We start from the raw sequence: 17732 nt of genomic DNA on the forward strand, positions 1-17732 counted from the left end.
AAACGTCAGCTCGGTTATGAGAATTCGGTTTACGGTACATGACCCTCGACTATCCGTCCAATAATATGATTAATGGATTGATTTTTGATACTGTTCGGTTCCGTTGCTAGGAGGCATTTTCGAAGCCTGCATCCCAACCGCTCCAGTTGTACGCACACGTACGACTCTCGGATCCACGGATCGTGTGTTTTGTGTTGAAGACTTGTTGATGTGTAACCATGGAGCGTTTAATTTTAGTTTGAATCCTTAACGAAGTATTCGAAGCGTTCCTGTCATTCGATAGAGCTCAATTTCACGACTTGCTATTGAATTCGTTCTTGCCTCATTTGCTCCTGACAAATACGAGAAAATTGCTTTAAACTTTGGCCGAAATTCTACATGAAAGAAGGTTTCAGGGTCATTATATGCCCTATCATCTTGGCCTCGTATCCTGATAAGCTCGTAACAATTGCGTCAAAAAGGTCTCTTGAAATACTCCTTTTTTTTCGTGTTCTCTTTTTGTAACGCTCGCAATGATGAATAGGTGTCTAGCTTAATGCTGCCGTGTGTGTCAGCATCCCGTTGTGCTAACGACACACCGGTTTCTTCTAGTGTACGGTCACCATGAACATGACTCGTCTTTCTCCAGCTCCTTTGTTCAACTATCATATCTCATTCACGAGCACGTAGACCTCGTATCCTCCAACCATGACTTGCATAATATGCATATGTTCATTTCAGACCTGTTGCAGATTCCGACGCTACCGTAGATTGGTGCATATTGGACGGCCAGTTGAAAAACAAAAATCTGCTTAAGTAAACACAATGTTTGCTTAAATATAGAATATTGTTGACGTCACGCTCAGTAAATGGTTTAAGGTTAGCAGCGTTGCCATGCGATCGATACCGAGAAAGGCTTCCCTTTGCGTTAGTGTATTCAAAGTCCCCGAGTCCCGTTTCATCCGGCTCGATAGTTAGTGCCCTGCGAAACTCGTAGCCAGTCGGTCGTGTGTTTTTTTGTCTCGTTCACGTGTGAATCCTCATGTGCCTCTTTTACCCTAAGGGCACACAAATTCAACACCCTAAAGGCACTAACGAAAAGAAACAGTTGGATTGTTCCTTTTTAAATTCTTTTTATTGTGGCATTTCATCGCCAGAAATTTTCCCCCTTTACCTTCTCTGCGCGGCAGGGTCACGCATAAATGGTGGTACGCTTTAAGCTCCATCTCATCCAGGACTCCCGCACCCATGTCAAGGAGCCTTATGATTTCCATTTGAAGCAACTTCAGTATCAAAGCGCTCCTTGTTTCATTGATTGATTTCCTTTTTTTTTGTACTCTGTTTGACCGGCTGTTTTCATTCTGCTTGTATATCTCTTATCGGTATCATTCAGGTTCGGTACTTTTCTTTTATAACAATAACCAGTTCTTTTAATACATTTCTCTCCTTTTCTGGTTTCCTTTACCCTCGTCTGGTCGGCAAAAATGGTGTGCGGGAGTCCTTCGCGAGCGAATAAGTTTCCCGTTTTAGTTGTTCTAGTAGTTGTTGTTACCGTTATTGCGTTTCAATCTCAACCGGTCGTCTCCTACCACGTGGATGACGGCTCGGCTGTTTATTACGAACGGTATCCTTTGCACGGTCCCAATAAACCCGATAATGAGCAAATCGAATCGTCCAACATCCCCATCCGCAATGAATCGATTGGGAATACGAAAGAGATGGATGATGAAAGATTTTCCGTCAACTGTACGGAACCAACGATCCAGGACTTTCCGCCTGACATGTTTACGCAAGAGCAACGCCAAAAAGGTGATTTATCTCTCAAAGGGAAAATGGTCGACGTCGCTGTTAATTTATTCTGTTTTAAATTATTCCTGTAGGCGGTGTTGTGATTCACTTCATTTTATGCATTTACACAATGTTGATGATCGGAGTCGTCATTGACGAGTATTTCGTACCTTCACTGGAAATCATTGCCGAAGGTATTTCTTGCTTCCTAATTATTAAAAAAACCAAACAAACAAAAATGTTCATTAAAGTAGATTTGTTTTTTAAACTGAAACATTTACAGTATTGCATATGAGCCCTGATGTAGCCGGAGCGACTATTATGGCCATTGGAACTTCATCACCGGAATTGTTCATTAATATTGTTGGCACGTTCATTACGCAAGGAGATATTGGAGTCGGAACTATTGTCGGCTCGGCTGCGTTCAACATCTTAGCTGCACCCGCCTGCTGTGGATTATTCACTGGTTTCGTAAGGAGAACAAAGAGAACCATAGTTTCCATTTCTTTTTTGAAAAAAGATAAATACCTGGCTTTGTTTTCAATGCAATCAAATAGGCCGTTCCGCTGGAATGGTGGCCGCTTACACGCGACTGCGCAATCTACGGTTCCATCGTTATTGGATTGGCTGTCGTCGTGTCGGACAATCGGATTTTCTGGTGGGAAGCTATGATACTCGTCGTTTGCTATGGCGTTTTTCTAGCAGGTTATTATCAACTCCCAATTGAAAACAAAAACAGTGGCTATGCCTTGTAAAGGTGTAATAATACCGACTCTTTATCTCGTTTATCATTTTAGTCATGTTTTGTAATCGGACTTTGGAGCGATGGGCGAACGCTGTTATTACGCAATTTCAAAGCTGTAGCGGCAAGAAAAATAAGGATGAAATTAAAGACAAGGACGAACAAACTGCCATGCAATCAGGTCTTAATTTGAATTAAGAAATTCCATCAGATAATAGTAATTAACTGCTTCAATTTTTATGTGGTTTGATTAGGCGTCATTGACAAATCACCAAGCATTACGAAAGATCAAATTGAATTGAGTGACGCTGAGTGTCCGGCTTTGGAGGATAGGGGATCCCCATCGCCGGAGCCACAAAACGCGGCTGTTATTGAAGACGAACCGGAAGGTCCAGTTAAATTTTTTCAGCCTCCGGAAGGCTCGTTTACGACCAAACTCTACTGGTACGTCATGTGGCTGGGCAACTTGGTATTTTTCTTGACGATTCCGGATGTTCGTCGTGGTAAAAAATGGCGACGTACGTATCCGCTGGCATTCTTTATTTGCATTCTTTGGATTGGAACTTTATCATATCTCGTTGCTTGGTTCATCACTGTCATCGGTACATTACTTGTTGCTTGGATTTGTTGTCAGATGCTAACTTAGTTTTTCTTGTAGGATATACTTTGGGAATTCCGGATTCGGCCATGGGTATCACGTTCCTCGCAGCAGGTGGAAGTGTCCCGGAAGGAGTTGCCGCCGTCGTGGTAGCCCGTGCAGGTATATTTTCTAAAAGAATTTTGACTTTTTCAGAGGAAAGCTAATCGGTTGTATTGTGACACAGGTAAAGGTTCGATGGGTATCAGCAACTCTGTTGGCTCCAACACCTTTGACATCCTTATCTGCATGGGTCTCCCTTGGCTTATAAAGGCGGCCGTTATGCCCGAATACCCCGCCGATGGTAATTTCGTGGCAATTAACTCTGGTGGAGTCGTCTATAGCGTCTTGATGCTGTTCTGCACTATTTTGGTGCTTTACTTTGCCATAGCCTTCAACAAGTTTGTTCTTGATAGAAAGATAGGTGCAATTTTATTGATTTCGTACATGGCTTTTCTAGTTCTAGCAGGCTGCTTTGAAATGAATGTTTTCATGCCGGTTAATGCACCCCCATGTTAGTAGATTATTTAGATGAATGCAGTAACTAAAGTTTTGCTTGAGCACCCAAATCGCTGATATATTTGCTTCTGTCAGGGTCACTTGGTTTACAAATGCAATACACAAGGTTAAAAATGTCAAAGAGTATCAATCCCATGAATCACAAACTGTCACCACATCGGACAGTGTCACATTCCGATTCCCAAAAGACACACCAGCCAAGCCCACTGTAGCACAAAAGAAAAAGGGCCACTAGAAAGGCCAGTGAGCAAATTGTACAAGGCTGCCGTTCCAGAAAGAATCCTGCCAGGTAAAGCACCATGAAAACAGCATGGTTGTAGAGAAGTAATGGATTGATTGGCTTGGGAATCAAAAGAACCGGTAATAGCCATTGGAGACAGTACATCCTGATGACGCGTAGATGCAGGTAGGTAATAACGATAGCTGTTAACAAATTTTGTTCCTCAGCATCTGTCAAAACGTCTTTGAAATGTGCTCTTTTACCACTATTGGTTCGTCAAACTATGTCGAATAAAAAGAATAAAGAGAACATAAAGACTCAATTCTAAATTTAAATCCATAACTTGAAAAACCTATTTCTTTACCTTTCTTGTTAGCAAAACATGCCATCATTCAATTTTTGTTGTGTACGTTGCAATCACACGTACGATCATATGTCGTAATAATCATGTGCAATCAGCGTTCATAAGCGACCGGTAGATGCTTTTTCAAAGCCTAATTTGACGATAGATGGCTTTATTGACGCTTTTTATGAAATTTAAATACTGGCTGGAGGATACAGAAGGCCGTTTGACCCACTTTTATTTAGACAACTCTGGTTCTCTGGTAGAGCTCAGCCTCGATTACCTGAAACCCAGCCTACTACTGAAAGGTACTGGCAATATGCCGAAAAAAACTAATAATCGCGCTAGTACCTTCCGGTAATAAGCTGGGCTGGGCATAAGGTAATTCGAGCCGAAACTTATGCGCAAACATATATTTTTATATTTCAGGTTTGATAAAAAGTTCTTAATGACACAGCTAGTAAGAATCTTTTCACTGAACACTGAACTTCATGCTCTGCTTCATGTTTTAAAAAGTTTAATTTTCCAGGTTTTGTAAATTTATCTGGCAACGGGATTTACCGGGTTTTCTTTTCTTTTTCTTTTTTTTTTTTGGGGGGAGTGAAGAAAAAAAAAGCGGCAACGTGTTTGCCAATGTTGAACATGAGTTCGTGGTAATATGGTCGCATATACACAGGTATGAAGTGTAATCATCTACAAATTCTGGCATTGCGTTATCTGCAAATATTGTGATAAAATATTTGCTTAGCTGTGTGCTGAAAATAGGTAAATAAAAATGTCATAAAGAAACATTTGATTACCTACATTTCAGAGTTTCCAAGTGGCTTCTGTACAGGAACCTTAAGTCCGATGAAAGGTATTTGATTATTCTACAAACATTATAACTAACGTTTACTTCTTAAATGTTTGGAAGTTGCAGACCGTGTAATGTTGACCAGTTATCCATAGTTAGAAATCCACCTGACCAAGCCTAAGATCCTGAGACTGAAAAAACATAAGTTGCAAAAATTTCTGAACACCGCAGTGCTAGGAAAAATGATGGAGTTTTGTTTTGTCATCCAGGAAATACTGATAATTCATTACTCCTGAAAAGGTAATAACAAAAAACATTCAGAATTTTGTAAATTTATTTTAGTTTTATTTTTACTTTTTTTCATTGAAAATTCCATAGAATTAACAGACCACTGGAAAGAAGATGTTGATTTTGTCCACCCTTGGATAGGAGACAAAAGACTGAAGTATTTTAATTAATCTACAAAATATGTGTATCAATTTCTACTTCTTATATTTTTAGTAGTAGACCATGGAACACTGACTGGTTATATGTGGGTGGAAATCTACTTGACCATGGGAAAAGCTGACAAATGTCCTGTGAATGAGAAAAAACAAGCAAAGATATTTAGCAAAAGTGATGTACTAAGGTAAAATGTCAATATATATTTAAAAGTCCATTCAAGAATATATATTTTAAGTACAAACATTAACCTAGTAATTAAAAATATAATATTTTAGTACAACTAAAAATATTTTGCTAAGTAATATTCATCAAACTTCCTCATTTTTTATTATGAAACCCATTTACATAAAACTAAATTTCAATCTAATATGAATCAATTGTGTAAACATCCTAACCTGGAAGACAACTTTAAACATTCAACCTGAATATAACTAAACTATATGTAAGCTGAAGCACTTAACAAGGAGGGAACATGGCCCTGAAAGGAATCATACAAAACTGTAATCTAAAATATTCATTCTTGCAAAGAATATTCAGTCAATTGTTCCTTCAGTTTGGCATTTTACAGGTTAACAGCTTCTTATGAATTACTATATGTTGGCATTTATTTAAAAACAGCGATTAACAAGGTATGTCATCGATTAAAAAATTATGTTAACAAGCATTTAATTTTTACGCTTTCATGTATATTTATTTTCTAGAGTTCATAGGATCATAATGAAGCTCGGAGATGATTTTGATGGATCTTTGGGGCCAAAATAATGGATAGGAGTTGGAGGGACGACCGAAGATATCCTTGTATTTATTATTTTCTCTATTTGTTGTGGTACTGTGGCAGACATATTGGAGTTCATGTGTGGGGTTCCCTAGTTTTCTGTGGCCCTATTTCCCCTACACTTATGATAATAAGCCCGTAGCGTGTTATGGCAATACTATGATCAGCAGAGAAGGTTGGGAGCGCGCTGTCTAGAAGGTGAGTGTGGGTCGTTAACTATGAGATTATTGGAGGGCTACGGTGCAACCCGAAAACACAACGGGTAATCAACCCGTCGATTAGGTTAATGGAGGGTTACGGAGCTACCCGAAAACATAACAGGTAATATACCCGTCGGGGCAATTGAGTCGGTGTAACCGTATGTCTTGCTGGGCTACCATGTTTTTTGTAAATGTCTGATAAACTGCAATAAAATAATTTCAAAAGATTTTCTTTTCTGGCAATTTTTTTTATTAATTTTTTTTATGAAAAATTTTTTTTTTTTTTGAAAAATTTTTTTCAGCAGGATTTTTTTTCTGGCCAATTTTTTTTTTCTGTAAAATTAGATAATTATCCAGCAAATTGTTTTTTGAAATTAAAATACGAATAGCTGCCGCATGTGGTTTGAACCCTAGGCCTTTGACTTACCATGCCGCTGCTCTACCGTTGAGCTACAACTGATACATTATAAATGTAAAATTCTAAATATTAATCTTAAATCAGGCAAAATACTTAGAAAATTTCTGATGTTTCGATTCGAGGATAGAGGAGCCATCGCGAGGGCTCTAGCCTGGGAACTCGACGGTGGCTGGCTCGATTCCTTTTCAGGTACCCATGTCCGAGTGATCGTTTGATGGTCGGGGTAACTATGCCAAGTTACCCCACCAGAGTTCTCCCCGACTACATTTCTACTGGGTGCGCAATTACCTGGGTTGCCTACCTTCCAAGTAGGCGAACCAGGTCAGGAAACTTACCAGGTAAGCAATGAATATATTTACAGAATCTACTTCGTGGGTAACAATGGAAAGGAAGTGCGTTCAATTTTGTAAAGTCAGGTTGACAGTGAAGCTTAAACAGTGCCACCTAGTGTTTGGCGATATCGGTTTAACCCTAATCAATTTTCCAAAAAGAAGTCGATGTTCGAAGAAACCGTTTTGGTTGTTATGCCTTTTTTAAAAATACAAGTTTATTGTTCGATTTCATATCAGATAACTTACAAATTTAGAAGCATAAATACGTTTGCAAATTTTTCTTCTCAATTAATTCGTTTAAAGCAGTCATGATTGTAACTCTAAAACACACAGGAATTGACAAGAATACGGTGTCTGCTTGGCCACTAGACCATACACTACGACTAAAACATTTCCATTAAATTATTCCATTTTTTAAAACATCTACATACGGTACTTGGTGAACTCTTTAAAGCGGATTGCAAGGTCACCCTTCACAAACATTGCTGCTGCACTATTCAGTAATTACCTGAGATTTAAAATGTCTTCCGTCAACAGCATGCCAGTAAGACCTGTAAAATGAACATCTACCACAAGCGTGTTACTTGAACATAAAGATACAACCAGACCGAATCACCCGTAGCCAGGAGGACAGTCGCTTCAAGATGCAAAGATATCACTTGAAAAGTGGACCCGGTCACCAACCGTCGCGTATCGGAGCACGTCCGCTTTTGACGTAATAAACCTAATACGTACTTGAGTCGTAATCAGGAGGTATCGTATCCGTATTCAAATTACTCTCCTTTAGGACGGACAAGTTTTACATCTACAGTTCCTACGTGTTACTGGAAACCTGTTACACGATTTGACAATTAAATAAAAATGTAATTCATAACATAGAAGACAGAATGCAGAAAATTCTGACCCAGTATTAAAATACTTGTTACCGAAAATCCTTGCCTGAGTAACAGAAAAGGACATGGTAGACTGGGCATCAACCGATCCTAATGTTTGGCTTCATTCCTTGACAGTAGAGACAAATTATCGTGTTTCACATATTTATATTCATTTAATAGTTGATGTAACTTACGTTCTCGCCGGCCAAGTTGTTCGTCCAAGCGTCTGTATGATTCTCCTCTTTATAGCCAGTTTTTTTCTTTTCAGCTCGTATAAACTGCAATACACACAAGAGTTTAATTTAATGAGTAAATCTTGAACCAATAGGGATAAATCAAACAATATGCCAAAGATAAAATTAAAACCGACTTACCACTGGTTTTGGAGCACAGCTGCGAAATTGGACCGCCTAATAAACCATTAAAACCACGACAAATGCGGTACATTCCCAACACCGAGTAGGGCGTCATTCGTCAAGAGGCCAAAGAGTAACCGATGGCCGTTTGCAAACATGATTCATGTCGACCCTTGCAATTCAGATAGTCAACGATTTGACTTGACACATGTTCAATGACTTCTATCATTAAGGTGGTCATGATGTGAAATATCCTCCGTCATTCAACAGCAATGCCCAGACTATCTAAGACAGCAATTATTATTATTTTTTTAAATTAGTGTCGTCTGCAACAGCCTAGACATTCAGTTTCACACTTCACAGGACAGACGATTCAACGATGACATCTATGATCGATAATGATCTATTTCTCACCAGTCGTATTCCAATTATTGAAGGAGAACATCTCTACGGTAACAACCATATTATAATTACCCATAACGGAAAAAAATGTCCAATTAAAATTCGAGGTAAATCCTAATTTACTACAATAATTTTGTTGCCTGCTAACGTAATCTAAAGTTCTTTGTTTTAGACATTAAAGATAAACTGAGCGAGTGTAATGCGTACAACATCCTAAGTCGAATGTTGGAAGACGAACCTGAAACAAGAATAACATCGGCACAAGTCGTCGTCAAACTATCAAATTCCAGAGGAACTCCACACACTCCAGAGTCGAACAACCATCTTGACAATTTTCTATCAGATTCGAATCGGATTGCACGCGAGGAAAAATCGCGTCGATTATGTGCCCTTGAAAATTCAGAGAAAGTTCAGAGGAGGTTTCAGTTAGACAGAAAACAAGTGAGTGGGAATCAAAATAAGAAATGTAATTAAACGAGATACCTCTGCAGTTGTTGCGCACCTGCGACAACAACTGGCGACGCGCCAAATCGACAGGACATAAAATATCGATAACGAAAGAAAGTCGATAAATTGGACGAATAAGACCTCAATAAAAAGGCAGCGGCAGCGTAAGCGCAACACAACTGATTCCAATCCACAACTTTGTTTCTAGGAGTAATCCTAACTGCAAACATGGCTCGCTTCTCGGCAACGCATTTAAGCCTTTTGGTGATGGCCTTTTGGACGACATGCGCCATGGCTGACCTTCCTTTAGAGGGACAACTGCAACAACTAAAGAGCAATCTTGTAAGTTGATGATTTGCTGGACACATTCTTTCTTTAGATTGCAGACGTTATCAACATTTTTCTCGTTGGAATTTTTAAAAATGCAGGAAGCTCTGCAATCGCACGTAACTCAACTTGAAGCTCAAGTGACTTCACTGAGAGGCAGCCAAAGTGCGGCAAAAGAAATTCCCATATCTACCGATGCGGCAGTGAGACAGACGCCGAGCGGAATGCCAAGATCCTGCGTGGATCTAAAGGACAGAGGTCACACCCTAAACGGAATCTATTCCATCATGGGAGCAAAATCGGTAGAAACAGTTTACTGCGACTTTTGTCTTTCAACGACAGATCCAGGTGAGAAATGCTGATCAATAGGAAATACCTTTTGAAGTAGGATTGAAGCAATTAACTGCCTGACAGGATTTCAGAAGTGGATCGGATTTGCAGACGTCAAGTCATCGCCAACGTATTTCTACGTCCAACTGGACAGCCACTTTAACCAAACGTACGTTCCAATTCCATTCCGATTCGAGAGGTTGAACGTGGGAGGCGGTTACAATTAGACGACTGGCAAATTCACGGCGCCATCTGCAGGCAAATATTTTTTCTCTTTCACCGGAATGGCCTACTTTCCGGCCGGATCCACATCCAGACTTTATTGCGGCATCTTCATGTACATGAACGGTTATCCCATTTCATCTGCGTTCGCTGACGAGATCGCCAATGGCGAACAATTCGAAACATTTTCGATGCAATCGACGCTGCGATTGGCTAAAGGAGACCAGATCTGGATACAAGCCTACAACATACCAAAAAATGGATACCTATGGGGAATCAACAATTTCATACACTTTAACGGTTTCATGTTAGAAGAGGAATTGTCTCTTTAAGCAAAAACATAACTTCTGTCAGACACATTGAGAAGGTGGACTGAAGTAAAGTAAATCGAAAATACATTTTCAATTGAGGTTTCATTCGATTAATCAAGTTAAAATAAAATAGCTTGCAACAACAAAAACTAAATTAAACAAAGATGTGGGAAACAGAAATGATCATTTTGATCTTTTTCACTGAAAAAAAAGAAAAAAGCGATAAGCGCTTGTGATAATATTCACGCGATTTGCTGACAACATTCAAAATGACTTTTGTTGTACTGTTCACACAGAGTTACACAAATGGAACTTGTTCGTAGTCTAATAATGGCCGGCATTTCTGTTGTGAATGTCTACTTGTAGACAGGAACACCACAATCATAACTATCACATGTAAAAGAAAAATTACGTAAGTAATAGTCACTGACTTTTGGCAGATATTTGTAAATTAGCTATCATTAATTCGTTTTTAAAATTTTTCGTTCGTAATAAGATAATTTAATTCTTCGTGCACCAGAAGTACCCCATATATATGTAAAAAAAAAACATGGAACTCACTCTTCAATGGATTGCGTGTTACATCAAGTTATTGGCTGTCTGTTCACTTCCCGACAGGTTTACTATTAAATTTTAAATAATTGTTCAACGAAACCAATACTTAATGGTCCCACTTTTTTAATAAAACGAATTTCATTAAATTTCTCTCAATCAAAAGAGCAACGGTCTAGATGAACAGATACACACGCCCAAAAGCCATGTTTCTCCCAAACAAACAAATACGAGTTCAATGCTGCTAATCACAACACAATCCAAAGTGTCTAACTTTTATGGCTCTTCCTTGGTAACTTAAAGACACAGATTTAAAAAAAAAAATGAATGGAAGGAATTTCCACTGGCTGGAGACATTCGGACAAACGAGTGACATTATAAATGGCGATCGACTTGAAGAAAAGAGGAAGGGTGTGCAATGACGTTGCCATTGTTTGTTTTTCTTCTCGTCACATTTCTTTTTTTGAACCAAAACAAGGGAACACATTTCAAGCAGAGAAATAGAATACTCTATAGAATATTCTATTACTCTGTTTCAAGTTTACTCATTGAACGGTTAAATGGCTAAACGTAGTTGTTTAATTCATTTTAAATACTAGAAAATCCGTCAAAATAATTGCTGTTCTTTCTTTTTATCCTCTCCGTATTAGTTTTTTTTTTTTTAAAATGAAGTATCAACATAATACCATCTACTATGGTAGAGCCATAACGAGTCGACTAATTCTGTTGGCTTGGCTTGCCAACACCTGCACAACTGGACCAGCACATCGGGTCGACATCGCTTTAATTAATACATCACCTGTTCCAATTAAGACAAGTGCGATGCAGCTCACTCGGTCACAAACATGCAGTGTGACTACACAGCATAGGGCCTAATTTCCAGCAACATTTGCACAGAGGGACGTCGAACTCGTTCGCTGCTAACTACGTACTTTAAACACACAAAGCCTTGCAGATGTGACACAGTTGCAATGGTCCGAATTTTGATCAAGAACTTGTGGAAATACTCTACGTGGCGATAAGTCGATAACAAATCGATAGTAAAGACCCCCACCTATTTGCACGTCGGATACAAGTTTCTACACATCGTAGGACGAAAGAACAGTAGTTTTGTGTGTCATCTAATCTTGCAATATGAGACAGGACACCTAAATATAATGATTGTTCCAACATAAAACCAACGAAATGCAGCAACAATTCCATTGCGCCCGCCATGCTAAATTGCAAAGACTAACACGAGGCTGGGCGATCACTACGGAAGCGCTCACGGAAAGGATGACTGGGCATCAACCGATCCGACAAACATTCGGATTGCCTTCACGTTCCTTGACAGCAGAAAAATCATCCAATAGTTGATGTAAATTACCTCTCGTCGGCCTAGTTATCCGTCCAAGCATCTGTACGACTCTCCTCTTTATGACTAGTTTTCTCTTTCCAGCTCGGGTAAGCGGCTGGCCAAAACAACTGCAAAATAAAAGAATCAAATTTAATTAGTGAATGTTGAATCAACGGCGAGAAATAAAACCACTTAACAGTAACGCTTTAATTATGTAGCCCATCTTCGATGCACTCAGTCCCACAAAACGCAACTGCATTTCCACTTTAAAATTGCCCCGTCAAATGTAATTTTCAAGAATCAAAATCACAAGAAAAATAACAGATGTCTCCAGTGGTTGTGTAAAACAAACTTTACTAATAAACGTAGCACGTCGATTGACATACGATAGTGGTATCTGTATGATCAATCAAGATTAGACGATATCAACTAAGGGCGTTGGCCATTTGCTGACTTGGACTAAAAGAAGGCAACAGCGCCATTCGGAAACTCGAAACATCCAACAACTTTCTTTTCGTGGTGTGTATCGACATAATGGAGGGGAAAAAAATTACGTTCGAACGTAATGCTACATTAGGAAAAGGTGCTTATGGATACGTTTTTAGAGGCAAATTTGAAGGCATTCAAGTCGCAGTGAAAAGAGTTCTCCTTGATGGCAACATCAAAAGAAACGAAGAAGAATGTTTGAAAAAATTGAAACATCCGAACATTATCAAACTTTTTCATAGTGAAAGTGACGATGACTTCATGTAAGATTTATTGGTGTAGTTTTCCTAAGTAAACCGATATATTAATAAATGTTCCTTTGTTTCGTTTGTGCGGACAGATTCTACGCATTAGAATTGTGTGATGCCTCGCTGGATCAACTGTTTTTGGGGTCGGATGATCCCCGAAAATACAACGGACCTATGCCACCTGATATCGTAGTGTTTCTTCAATTAGCTTTAGGTCTTGAATACATCCATTTCAATAAATTAATTCATCGAGATATTAAACCAGCAAATATCCTCATTTCCGTTCGTTCAACTGACCGAAGTGATGAGGTAACAATCAAATGGGCTGATTTTGGACTGTCAAGAGCCGTAAATGAGCGGGGGACGTTCACGTTGAGCGAAATCAAAGGAACAGCAAAATGGCGCGCCCCCGAGTCCCTGAAATTGCTGGAAAACGCGCAAGAGGAAGATGAGCCTCGAGGCACCGTTCAGAGCGACGTGTTTGTCCTATGCCTCGTCTTCGGCTATCTTCTTCTGAAGGGAGATCATCTCTACGGTTCCAAAGGAGATAATGTTGAAAAAAACATTAGAAAAGGAAATCCAGTGAATATGCAGAGTAATCCCCAATTTACTTCCATACTATTTTTCTCTTCTGTTAATAAAGAGTTTGTTGCATTTTGCATTACTATAGAAATTAATGGTGAATTGCGCAATTACTATGAGTATGACTTACTAAGGAAAATGCTGGAAGACGACCCGCAAAAAAGAATAACTTCGAAAGAAGTCGTCAAACAACTGAAATCCATCAACAAAATGGTAATATTATTTATTATTTCCTAAATAAGGAAGTAACAACCTTATCGTAAATTTATTTAATCTAGCTCACTAAAAAAAGAGAAGAAGAATTGCGTCAACTATGTGCCCGTGACTCTCCGTCTGATCTAATAGAAAAAATTAAAGACTTAATCCACCTGGGAATTGATGTGAATGCAAAGGATGAAATATATGGACGGAATGCGCTCCATTATTTGTGTCGATTCAATTCAAACTCGAATTTAATCGATGCAATTCAACTCTTAATCCGCGAGGGAATTGATGTCAATGCAAAGGGCAACGATGGACGGAATGCGCTCCATTATTTGTGTCGAAACAAAACCAACACAAGTTTTATCGGCGCAATGCAAACCTTGATCGAAAAGGGAATTGACGTCAACGCAACGAACAAATATGGAGAAAATGCTCTTCATTTATTGTGTGGAAACTATTCAACCTCAAACTCAAAAGAAGCAATTAGAATATTAATCCAAAATGGGATTCGCGTCATACCCAACGGCAACGACCCACGATCTATTTTACGCAAAAACAATGAACTGAGCAACACAGAAAAGAAAGAAATTCTTAAACTCCTTGATGAAATGAAAATAAAGTTCGACCAGCGTGATAAATTAGGAAGTGGTGGTTATGGCTCCATGTTTAGAGGAGAGTTAAAAAATGACGCAGTTTGCCTTGCAGTAGCAGTAAAAAGAGTTTTACTAAATGAGGTAAATGCAAACGAAGAAAAAGCTTTGCGAGAGCTTGAGACCCATCAAAACATCGTCCAACTTTTCCATTGTGAAAGCGACGACAATTTCAGGTGAGATTTTTTTTTCGTATGCTCAAAAGTAAAAAATGAAATAATGCAGTTTGTTTCTTTGTTGCGGTGTTTCAGGTACTACGCAATGGAATTGTGCAACGCCTCTTTAGATCAGCTGTTTTTGAATTCGAATAATCCAAAAAAATACAACGGACCTATGCCACCTAATATCGAAGTGTTTCGTCAATTAGCTGAAGGCCTGAAATACATACATTTCAAGCAATTATTTCATCGAGATATTAAACCAGAAAACGTCCTCATAAAGCGACCTCCTCGTCAAGATGACGAGACAATAATCAAATGGGCTGACTTTGGATTGTCAAAAGACGTAAATGAGCGGGGAACCCGGACGTTGAGTGGAATCAAAGGAACAAATACTTGGTTCGCCCCTGAGTCCCTGAAAAACGCGCAAGAGGCAGGTGAGCTTCGAGGTACTGTCAAGAGCGATGTGTTTGTCCTAGGCCTCGTCGTCGGTTACCTTTTCTTGAACGGCAAACATCTTTACGGTAACGACGAGATAGAAATTCACTACAACATCAAAGAAAAACGTCCGATTAAAATTGGAGGTAAGTCCTAATTTACTACAATAATTGTGTTGCCTGCTAACGTAATTTAATATTCTTTGTTTTAGAAATTGCAACTAAACTGCGAGAGTGTAATGCGTATAACATACTTAGTCATATGTTGGAAGACGACCTTCAAATAAGAATAACATCGGCACAAGTCGTCGACGAACTATCAAATTCCAGGGGAACTGCACACACTCCAGAATCGAACAACCATCTTGACAATTTTCTATTAGATTCGAATCGGATTGCACGCGAGGAAAAATCGCATCGGATTGCACGCGAAGAAGAATTGCGTCGATTATGTGCCCTTGAAAATTCGTCGGATCTAACAATAGAAATTGAAAATCTAATTAAGAAAGGAATCGACATCAAAGCAAAGGACCGATTTAGAAAAAATGCGCTACACATTTTGTGCGAATTGAATTCAAGCTCGACGTTAATCGATGCAATTATACTGTTAATCGAACAGGGAATCGACGTGAATGCAAAGGGCAACCATGAACTGAACGCGCTCCATTATTTGTGTCGAAACAAAACAAACCCAAGTTTTGTCGACGCGATGAAAACCTTGATCGAAAAGGGAATTGACGTCAACGCAACGAACAAATATGGAGAAAATGCTCTTCATTTATTGTGTGGAAACTATTCAACCTCAAACTCAAAAGAAGCAATTAGAATATTAATCCAAAATGGGATTCGCGTCATACCCAACGGCAACGACCCACGATCTATTTTACGCAAAAACAATGAACTGAGCAACACAGAAAAGAAAGAAATTCTTAAACTCCTCGACAAAGCTGCGCTTACCCAGGGGTGATTAGACAAAGACTCGACACTCGTTATCTTAAAACGGTCACTTTGCTGTTTTTGTAGTCCTTCATTCGTTTAAGTAAAATAAACTAGGAGAGATTAAAAAAACGCAATAAATCGTGTTGTAAAATGTGTGGAATCAAAATTTAATACCTAGATTTTCGCCTCGACCCTGGTGAAACTGAAATTCGTAATGTCCGAGCCCGACTGAATCGTCTGCCCATTGCAAAGCGTATACAAAAAATTCAACACGGACTGCCGTTAGGTGGTCAATTCTTCACACTAAGGTAGGGTAAGAAAAACAAAGACTGCCAAGACTGTGAGAAACAATAGTGGCAAATGAAAACTGTTGCAAACTTTAGCTTGGAAAATCACTTGCAATGTTTATCCAGAGCTCTATGTCGATCTTGTAGGCTATCTAGTCGTGACATATCGACTCGTAAATGGAGACGTTACAGGACGAAACATTTGCCCGAAATAGAAACGCGTCGAATGGCATCGCAAACTTTTTGTCAGATGGTCGTAAATAATCAAGGAAACACGCTTAATGTGTTTAACAATAAAAAACGCTGATAATTACAAAGACTAGCCTTCTGTGATGAATGCAATTACGAATGGAATTCGTCCACAAATAAACCGCGTGGCACCCGAAGCTGTTCACTTCACGACTGGTTTACCATTCACTCGGAATATTCGAGATTTTCGAGATTCGTGACCAAACAAAAACTATTAAACACCTCTAGTTAAAAATGTTGAATTTCATTTTATATTACATAATCGAAATGGTAGCAGCCTGGATGACGACAGATGCACGCAGATAAGGAGCTCACAATCCACGTTTCTTTCGAAACAATAAAGCACTAAAACAACGGTAGTCAAACGACGGATGAAACGGTTTCATTTTCATGTCTTTAACTCACGTGTTACTTGTTAAAATAAAAAATAAATACAAAAAAAATATCCCCTGCAGAAGAACGCCATTGTTTCTCCGACAACTTTAGGTGGGTAAGTGCGATTGAGTAAAAAATTCTCCCTACTCCTTAAGGTAACAGCCAACAGGGCTGCCATATTTGCACCTCTTTCAAACGAAATTAATTTTTATCTTTTTGTATTTCATTTTATCAAATTTTCATGTCTTATTTGTTTTTCTCAAGGGGTTATAAAAAATGAAACAATTTTCATTTTTAACTTTCGCCAATTTTTTTCCCCAAAGAGCTTCAACCTCAGGAACACGAGTCATTTGTACATACGAATTCAAATTGAATGATTGAAAATGCGACGTTAGAATCCGGTGGTGATGGCTCCAAAAACCAAACAGCCAACACACTCCTCAGAGGGCTCTCATTTGATTAAACGCCAAATCCTCGTTTTTTTTTTTTTTTCAGGTTTCACTCATTTACGGATATCAAAAACCTCCGTTAATGCAACTCCTTTTTTAGCTATCAACCTTCTACTATGTCCTCCATCGCTTTGGATACCCCAAACATGACAACGCTACTGCATTTGCTGAACGGAACAGAAGAGAGATTGAGGGACGAACTGGAGCCAACTTTCCTGCAATTATATTTGGATTTTAATAGCAATTTTTTAGACTATTATTTCTTGCTTGATTACTGTTGATAGTGAGGTGAAGGATTGTCATATTCATCCAATACGTTC

At 38.9% G+C, this 17732-nt stretch overlaps 3 protein-coding genes and 3 long non-coding RNA genes across 8 annotated transcripts; 5 read left to right on the forward strand and 1 right to left on the reverse strand.

Annotated features, from left to right (window-relative positions):
- Positions 1 to 97: 97 nt before the first annotated feature.
- Positions 98 to 3786, forward strand: LOC116920240 (sodium/potassium/calcium exchanger 3). The gene is made up of 8 exons (XM_032926393.2): positions 98 to 1788; positions 1860 to 1961; positions 2051 to 2238; positions 2325 to 2472; positions 2565 to 2690; positions 2764 to 3111; positions 3168 to 3269; positions 3334 to 3786. The coding sequence occupies exons 1-8, from the start codon at positions 1464 to 1466 to the stop codon at positions 3663 to 3665; spliced, it is 1671 nt and encodes a 556-aa protein (XP_032782284.2). The 5' UTR covers positions 98 to 1463; the 3' UTR covers positions 3666 to 3786.
- LOC116920480 lies at positions 3697 to 4821 on the reverse strand. Its single transcript, XR_004392710.2, has 2 exons — positions 4250 to 4821; positions 3697 to 4166 (listed from the first exon to the last, which is right to left on the reverse strand). It is a non-coding gene; the product is annotated as an uncharacterized LOC116920480 (long non-coding RNA).
- Positions 4822 to 5663, forward strand: LOC123470999. 3 transcript variants are annotated; one of them, XR_006644838.1, is made up of 5 exons: positions 4822 to 4904; positions 5040 to 5084; positions 5148 to 5321; positions 5400 to 5466; positions 5523 to 5663. It is a non-coding gene; the product is annotated as an uncharacterized LOC123470999 (long non-coding RNA). The 3 variants fall into 3 exon arrangements; XR_006644839.1 differs by having other exon boundaries at positions 4851 to 5084; positions 5142 to 5321; XR_006644837.1 differs by having other exon boundaries at positions 4853 to 5084.
- Positions 5664 to 5888: 225 nt separating this feature from the next.
- LOC123471000 lies at positions 5889 to 6667 on the forward strand. The gene is made up of 3 exons (XR_006644847.1): positions 5889 to 5965; positions 6019 to 6094; positions 6167 to 6667. It is a non-coding gene; the product is annotated as an uncharacterized LOC123471000 (long non-coding RNA).
- A 2737-nt stretch (positions 6668 to 9404) lies between these two features.
- On the forward strand, positions 9405 to 10565 carry LOC123470993. The gene is made up of 3 exons (XM_045171773.1): positions 9405 to 9612; positions 9699 to 9945; positions 10012 to 10565. The coding sequence occupies exons 1-3, from the start codon at positions 9499 to 9501 to the stop codon at positions 10152 to 10154; spliced, it is 504 nt and encodes a 167-aa protein (XP_045027708.1). The 5' UTR covers positions 9405 to 9498; the 3' UTR covers positions 10155 to 10565.
- Positions 10566 to 11616: 1051 nt separating this feature from the next.
- LOC116920243 (probable serine/threonine-protein kinase irlB) lies at positions 11617 to 16173 on the forward strand. Its single transcript, XM_045171776.1, has 6 exons — positions 11617 to 13097; positions 13175 to 13677; positions 13753 to 13877; positions 13943 to 14694; positions 14770 to 15260; positions 15326 to 16173. Exons 1-6 carry the CDS (start codon positions 12883 to 12885, stop codon positions 16078 to 16080), a joined length of 2841 nt encoding a protein of 946 aa, XP_045027711.1. The 5' UTR covers positions 11617 to 12882; the 3' UTR covers positions 16081 to 16173.
- Positions 16174 to 17732: the final 1559 nt, after the last annotated feature.

The sequence above is a fragment of the Daphnia magna genome, linkage group LG4, assembly GCF_020631705.1.
Source record: "Daphnia magna isolate NIES linkage group LG4, ASM2063170v1.1, whole genome shotgun sequence".
Taxonomy (NCBI): domain Eukaryota; kingdom Metazoa; phylum Arthropoda; class Branchiopoda; order Diplostraca; family Daphniidae; genus Daphnia; species Daphnia magna.